This window comes from Chiloscyllium punctatum, unplaced genomic scaffold, assembly GCF_047496795.1.
Source record: "Chiloscyllium punctatum isolate Juve2018m unplaced genomic scaffold, sChiPun1.3 scaffold_338, whole genome shotgun sequence".
Lineage (NCBI taxonomy): Eukaryota > Metazoa > Chordata > Chondrichthyes > Orectolobiformes > Hemiscylliidae > Chiloscyllium > Chiloscyllium punctatum.
The window spans coordinates 59,964-67,463 of NW_027310072.1; the positions used below are offsets into that span (position 1 = coordinate 59,964).

General features: G+C 55.7%; 1 protein-coding gene across 1 annotated transcript in view; it reads right to left on the reverse strand.

Annotated features, from left to right (window-relative positions):
* Window positions 1-1,786: 1,786 nt before the first annotated feature.
* Window positions 1,787-7,500, reverse strand: part of ufc1 (ubiquitin-fold modifier conjugating enzyme 1) — a 13,082-nt gene continuing 7,368 nt past the window's right edge. Inside the window, exons 5-6 of the mRNA XM_072567495.1 lie at window positions 3,513-3,603; window positions 1,787-2,178 (exon numbers count right to left, since the gene is read on the reverse strand). Coding sequence (XP_072423596.1) covers window positions 2,095-2,178; window positions 3,513-3,603 — 175 coding nt within the window. The 3' untranslated portion in view covers window positions 1,787-2,094. The remainder of the gene's footprint in view (window positions 2,179-3,512; window positions 3,604-7,500) is intronic.

Consider the following 7,500-nt stretch of genomic DNA (forward strand, 5'->3'; position numbering starts at 1 on the left):
GTGGGACTGTGGTAGTTCAGGAAGGCAGCTCACCCCACCTTCTCTGGGGGGGGGGGGAAGCTGAGATGGGAGACACAGTAAATGCTGGGCCCAGCCAGTCGTTGCCGCAGCAGAAGAAACAAAATCAAGGAATCGCTCGTTGAACGACAAGAGGTGAAACTCAAATGAATATGATTGGACATCCGGATTGTGGGAAAGGAAATTTGCAAACAGAGATCGTGCTGTACAGGTTTAATACGTTCGTTTCGGACACCTATTTCAAATATTAAATTCTCCACCCTTCCCCAGTCCTTGTCTGCTCCCCTCTGAACGCCCGCGCACCCAAACAGTCACATCCCTCCTCGGGGGGGGGGGTGGGCATTATTCCAGACTAATGGATGGAGGGGGGTCAGAGTGCAATCCTATCCCTGCCCTCTCCCACTGTCAGCGGTGAGAGATTCAATCTCAGCGACTTCCCTCTCGGAGCGAGGTGGAGGGGGGGGGGTGAAAAGGGGAGAGACGGACGGAGTTACACCTTTGCATTTGCAAACGGCCGGGCACACCACAGGGAGACACTATTTCTCAGGAATGGAGGGGAGGAATGTGCAAACCCTTTGATTGGGCAAGGGGCAGAGGGGGAGAGAGAGAGAGAGAGGGAGGTGGAGAGAGAGAGGAGGAGAGAGAGAGAGGGGGGGAGGGGGAGAGAGACAGAGGGAGAGACACAGAGAAAGAAAAAGAGAGAGATGGAGAAAGAGAGAGGGAAGGGGGGTAGAGAGAGAGAGAGAAAGAGAGAGTGAGAGAGAGAGCATGCACTGGGGAGACGGGGGAAGGGGGGAGACGGGGGAAGGGGGGAGACGGGGGAAGGGGAGAGACGGGGGAAGGGGAGAGACGGGGGAAGGGGAGAGACGGGGGAAGGGGAGAGACGGGGGAAGGGGGAGACGGGGGAAGGGGGGAGACGGGGGAAGGGGAGAGACGGGGGAAGGGGAGAGACGGGGGAAGGGGGGAGACGGGGGAAGGGGAGAGACGGGGGAAGGGGAGAGACGGGGGAAGGGGAGACGGGGGAAGGGGAGAGACGGGGGAAGGGGAGAGACGGGGGAAGGGAGAGACGGGGGAAGGGGAGAGACGGGGGAAGGGGAGAGACGGGGGAAGGGGAGAGACGGGGAAGGGGAGAGACGGGGGAAGGGGAGAGACGGGGGAAGGGGGGAGACGGGGGAAGGGGGGAGACGGGGGAAGGGGGGAGACGGGGAAGGGGGGAGACGGGGGAAGGGGGGAGACGGGGGAAGGGGGGAGACGGGGGAAGGGGGGAGACGGGGGAAGGGGGGAGACGGGGGAAGGGGGGAGACGGGGGAAGGGGGGAGACGGGGGAAGGGGGGAGACGGGGGAAGGGGGGAGACGGGGGAAGGGGGGAGACGGGGGAAGGGGGGAGACGGGGGAAGGGGGGAGACGGGGGGAAGGGGGGGAGACGGGGGAAGGGGGGAGACGGGGGAAGGGGGGAGACGGGGGAAGGGGGGAGACGGGGGAAGGGGGGAGACGGGGGAAGGGGGGAGACGGGGGAAGGGGGGAGACGGGGGAAGGGGGGGAGACGGGGGAAGGGGGGAGACGGGGGAAGGGGGGAGACGGGGGAAGGGGAGAGACGGGGGAAGGGGAGAGACGGGGGAAGGGGAGAGACGGGGGAAGGGGAGAGACGGGGGAAGGGGAGAGACGGGGGAAGGGGAGAGACGGGGGAAGGGGAGAGACGGGGGAAGGGGAGAGACGGGGGAAGGGGAGAGACGGGGGAAGGGGAGAGACGGGGGGAAGGGGAGGAGACGGGGGAAGGGGAGAGACGGGGGAAGGGGAGAGACGGGGGAAGGGGAGAGACGGGGGAAGGGGAGAGACGGGGGAAGGGGAGAGACGGGGAGGGGAGAGACGGCGGAAGGGGGGGAAGACGGCGGAAGGGGGGAGACGGGGGAAGGGGGGAGGGGAGAGACCTGTTGAAAGTCGGGAATGATTCAGGCAGAGTTAACGGTCCAGCAGGCCGATGGTCGAAGAGCTGGGTCCTCCCATCTCCAACCAACGAAACATCGATCCCCAGAGACCCCAGCGCGCCCAGCCCCCATACGATGCTTCAGTCTGCTCCTAGCTCTTGTCCGGCCCTTCCTTGTGTTGGACAAGCCCTTTGCTGATCAGTTCCGGGATCTCGACAGCGAGCCAGGGACCCAGCTGCGGGGGAAGCAGACAACGGTGAGAGTTTTATCGGCCTCTTTCCCCTCTCACAGAGTACAGACTCCTGAAGGTGGTGCTGCTACAGGGACCTCACACCCCGTAGAAACATCTCCAGGGGAGCAGGCCAGGGGACTCCATACTCCCCAGAGGCTCAGAGGGAAGCTTCAACATTAACCCCCCATCACACACTCCCGGGGACAGGGGGCGAGAGACAGAGTAAAGCTCCCTCTACACTGTCCCCCCACTCCCAGGGACAGGGGGTTAGATACAGAGTAAAGCTCCCTCTACACTGTCCCCCATCTCACACTCCCGGGAGCAGGGGGCTAGAGACAGAGTAAAGCTCCCTCTACACTGCCCCCCATCAAACACTCCCAGGGACAGGGGGTTAGATACAGAGTAAAGCTCCCTCTACACTCTCCCCCCATCAAACACTCCCAGGGACAGGGGGTTAGATACAGAGTAAAGCTCCCTCTACACTCTCCCCCCATCAAACACTCCCAGGGACTGGGGGTTAGATACAGAGTGAAGCTTCCTCAGCACTGTCCCCCACTCCCAGGGACAGGGGGTTAGATACAGAGTAAAGCTCCCTCTACACTGTCCCCCCATCAAACACTCCCAGGGACAGGGGGTTAGATACAGAGTGAAGCTCCCTCTACACTGTCCCCCACTCCCAGGGACAGGGGGTTAGATACAGAGTAAAGCTCACTCTACACTGTCCCCCACTCCCAGGGACAGGGGGGGGGGGGGTTAGATACAGAGTGAAGCTCCCTCTACACTGTCCCCCACTCCCAGGGACAGGGGGTTAGATACAGAGTAAAGCTCCCTCTACACTGTCCCCCACTCCCAGGGACAGGGGGTTAGATACAGAGTGAAGCTCTCTCTACACTGTCCCCCACTCCCAGGGACAGGGGGTTAGATACAGAGTGAAGCTCTCTCTACACTGTCCCCCACTCCCAGGGACAGGGGGTTAGATACAGAGTGAAGCTCTCTCTACACTGTCCCCCACTCCCAGGGACAGGGGGTTAGATACAGAGTGAAGCTCCCTCTACACTGTTCCCCCCCACTCCCAGGGACAGGGGGTTAGATACAGAGTGAAGCTCCCTCTGCACTGTTCCCCCCACTCCCAGGGACGGGGGGGGTTAGATACAGAGTGAAGCTCCCTCAGTACTGTCCCCCATTACACCCCCCCCCAGGATAGGGACAGTAAAGGGCTGGATACAGAGTGAAGCTCCCTCCATGTTTCACAATTTCCCAGTAGCGGGGATTAGATTGCTTCGAGTCCCTGTTGGCAGGCATCTGGAAGGGCTGAACGATGATTAGGAAGAACGTACCCCCAAGGCCATCAGGTGGCCCAAGCCGAACTTGGGAACATTCCGCGCCCACAGCGGTTTGAAGTGCTCGGTCAGACAGATCTTCCCTCCTCTGTGTGGAGACAACAGGAACCATGGCAATTAACGCACTCGACAACGTGGAGCCGCAGTCCCTCTCCCTTTTCCACGCCGAACCTGACACTGGCACGGCGGTATTTTACAAAGGCAAGCAAAGACTCACTCACAGTCCTGCTGTTCCCACATTCGCCCCAGTCCCTGTCCCGCACCACTTTCCCAGATCGTGCAAACTCTTTAACCCCATAGTGTCTCCCTCTCTCTCTCAGTCTGTCTTGCTTCCCTCTCCTGAGCTCTGCCTCTCCATCCTTTTCTCCCCCTGACATCTCTCTTTCCCACTGCCTCGATCACTGTCAGTGGTTCTCTTCGTTTTATCTATTTTCTCACCCTCCATTCTCTCTCTGGGTTTGTGTGTGTGTCTGTGTGAGTGTGTCTGTGTGTGTGAGTGTGTCTGTGTACATGCAGGTACATATACACAAGTCTATTTGTGTATCTGTGCCTACAGTTGCCTGTGTCCAACTGTGTGTGTACGTACCTATGTGTGTGTGTCTATAATTGTCTGTGTATCTATATATAAACACCTATTTGGGCTCTGTGTGCATGTACATGTGTACATGTGTATATATATATATGTCTATATTTGCCAGTGTCGAAGTGTGCCTGTGTGTATGTATACATGTCTATTTGTGCGCATGTATACATACACATCTATTTTTACATATAACGTGTCTGTGCGCGTGCGCCTGTACACATGTGCATGTATATATATACTTATTTGTGTGCCTGTGTCTATATTTGTCTGCGTGCCTGTGCACATGTGCGTGTGTGTATTTGTGTGTGCCTGTAGCTTTGTCTGTGTGCCTGTGTATAGTGTGTATTTGTGTGTGCCTGTATCTATATATGTCTGTGCATGTGCGTGTGTATATATACATGTGTATTTGTGTGTGTGCCTGTGTATAGTGTGCATTTGTGTGTGCCTGTATCTTTATTTGTCTGTGTGCATGTGCATATATACACGTGTGTATTTGTGTGCCTGTGTGTGTATATATACATGTGTATTTGCGCGTGGCTGTATATATTTGTCTGTGTGCGCATGCACACGTGTGTGTATATATATATTATATATATACATACATATCTATTTATGTGCCTGAGTCTATCTTTGTGTGCCTGTGTCTGTGCACACGTGTGCATTTGTATATATACACGTGTCTATCCGTGTGTGTGTCTACATTTATCATTGTGCCTGTGTGTCTGCGCGCATGCATGTGTGTGCGTGTCTATATATACGTGTCTATTAGTGTGCCTGTGTGTCTGCATGCATGTATGTATGCTCGTGTGTATGTATACGTGTCTATTTGTGTGTGTGTCTACATTGATCATTGTGCCTGTGTGTCTGCATGCATGTGTGTGCGTGTCTATGTACACGTGTCTATTTGTGTGTGTCTACATTTATCATTGTGCCTGTGTGTCTGCATGCATGTGTGTGCGTGTCTATATATACGTGTCTATTAGTGTGCCTGTGTGTCTGCATGCATGTATGTATGCTCGTGTGTATGTATACGTGTCTATTTGTGTGTCTGTGTCTACATTGATCATTGTGCCTGTGTCTGCATGCATGTATGTGTGCGCGTGTGTATGTATACGTGTCTATTTGTGTGTCTGTGCACATGTACCCGTGTGCATATATACGTGAATATTGTGTCTCTGTGTGTGCGTGTGCGTGCCGGTGTGTCTTTGAGATTTGTATTCACTCATTAAATATTGGCATCACTGACTGGCCCTGTGTTTGTTGTCAATGGTGGGACAGTAATGTACCATATTCTGTCCTGTTCCTGTCGATACAGTATGTACCAGTACAGGCTGGTATTGACTGTTTGCAGTTAACGGTAACCCCCAGGAGGGTGATAGTGCGAGATTTAATCATGGCAATGGCATTGACATTCAAAGGATGATGGTTGGACCATCTCTTGTTGGAGATGGTTAGTTCCCTGCATTTGTGTAGCCGGAGTGGAACTTATTACTTAAGAGCCCAAGCCTGGGTATTGTCCAGGTCTTGTTGGATTGGGACACGGCCTGCTCCAGTCTCAGAGGGCGGGGTGAATGGTGCACGATCATCGATGTAAGCCCCACCTCTGTCCGAATGATAGAGGGAAGGTCACTGGTGAAGCAGCTGAAGATGGTTGGGGCATGGGACACTAACCCGAGGGAACTCCTGCAGCTGAGATGACTGGCCTCCAACAACCACCATCTTCCTCGAGGTCAGGGACGAGTCTAACCAGTGCAGAGCTGGCCCCGGTACCCATTTACTCCAGGGCACCGTGATGCCACACTCGGCCTTGATGTCAAGGGCTGTCACTCTCCCCGCGCCTCTGGAGCTGTGTCCCTGTTTGAGGGACTGCAATGAGGTCAGCGGTTGAGCAGCCCTGACAGAATCCGAACTGAAAGGGTGTGAGCAGGTTATTGCTCAGCGGGTGCTGCTCAATACCAATGTCAATGTCTCTATATGTGACTGGGCGGCACAGCAGCGCAGTGAGCAGCACTGCTGCCTCACAGCACCAGGGATCCGGGTTCGATTCCAGCCTCAGGCAACTGCCTGCGTGGAATTTCCAAGTTCCCCCTTGTGTCCGCCAAAGTTTCTTCTGGAAGCTCCTGTTTCCTCCCACAGAGCAAGTATATGCAGGTTAGCGTGGATTGGCCGTGCTAAATTGTCCCCGTAGTGCCCAGGGATGTGCAGGTTAGGGTGGATTGGCCGTGCTAAATTGTCCCATAGTGTCCAGGGATGTGCAGGTTAGGGTGGATTGGCCGTGCTAAATTGTCCCCGTAGTGCCCAGGGATGTGCAGGTTAGGGTAGGTTGGCCGTGCTCAATTGTCCCCGTAGTGCCCAGGGATGTGCAGGTTAGGGTGGATTGGCCCGTGCTAAATTGTCCCCGTAGTGCCCAGGGATGTACAGGTTAGGGTGGATTGGCCCGTGCTAAATTGTCCCGTAGTGCCCAGGGATGTGCAGGTTAGGGTGGATTGGCCCGTGCTAAATTGTCCCCGTAGTGCCCAGGGATGTGCAGGTTAGGGTGGATTGGCCATGCTAAATTGTCCCCGTAGTGCCCAGGGATGTGCAGGTTAGGGTGGGTTGGCCGTGCTCAATTGTCCCCGTAGTGCCCAGGGATGTGCAGGTTAGGGTGGATGGGCCGTGCTAAATTGTCCCATAGTGCCCAGGGATGTGCAGGTTAGGGTGGATTGGCCGTACTAAATTGTCCCATAGTGCCCAGGGATGTGCAGGTTAGGGTGGATTGGCCGCTCTAAATTGTCCCCATAGTGTCCAGGGATGTGCAGGTTAGGGTGGATTGGCCGTGCTCAATTGTCCCATAGTGCCCAGGGATGTGCAGGTTAGGGTGGATTGGCCGTGCTAAATTGTCCCATAGTGCCCAGGGATGTGCAGGTTAGGGTGGATTGGCCGTGCTAAATTGTCCCCGTAGTGCCCAGGGATGTGCAGGTTAGGGTGGATTGGCCGTGCTAAATTGTCCCCATAGTGTCCAGGGATGTGCAGGTTAGGGTGGATTGGCCGTGCTAAATTGTCCCCGTAGTGCCCAGGGATGTGCAGGTTAGGGTGGATTGGCCGTGCTAAATTGTCCCGTAGTGCCCAGGGATGTACAGGTTAGGGTGGATTGGCCGTGCTAAATTGTCCCCGTAGTGCCCAGGGATGTGCAGGTTAGGGTGGATTGGCCATGCTAAATTGTCCCCGTAGTGCCCAGGGATGTACAGGTTAGGGTGGATTGGCCGTGCTAAATTGTCCCCGTAGTGCCCAGCGATGTGCAGGTTAGGGTGGATTGGCCGTGCTAAATTGTCCCCGTAGTGCCCAGGGATGTACAGGTTAGGGTGGATTGGCCCGTGCTAAATTGTCCCCGTAGTGCCCAGGGATGTGCAGGTTAGGGTGGAT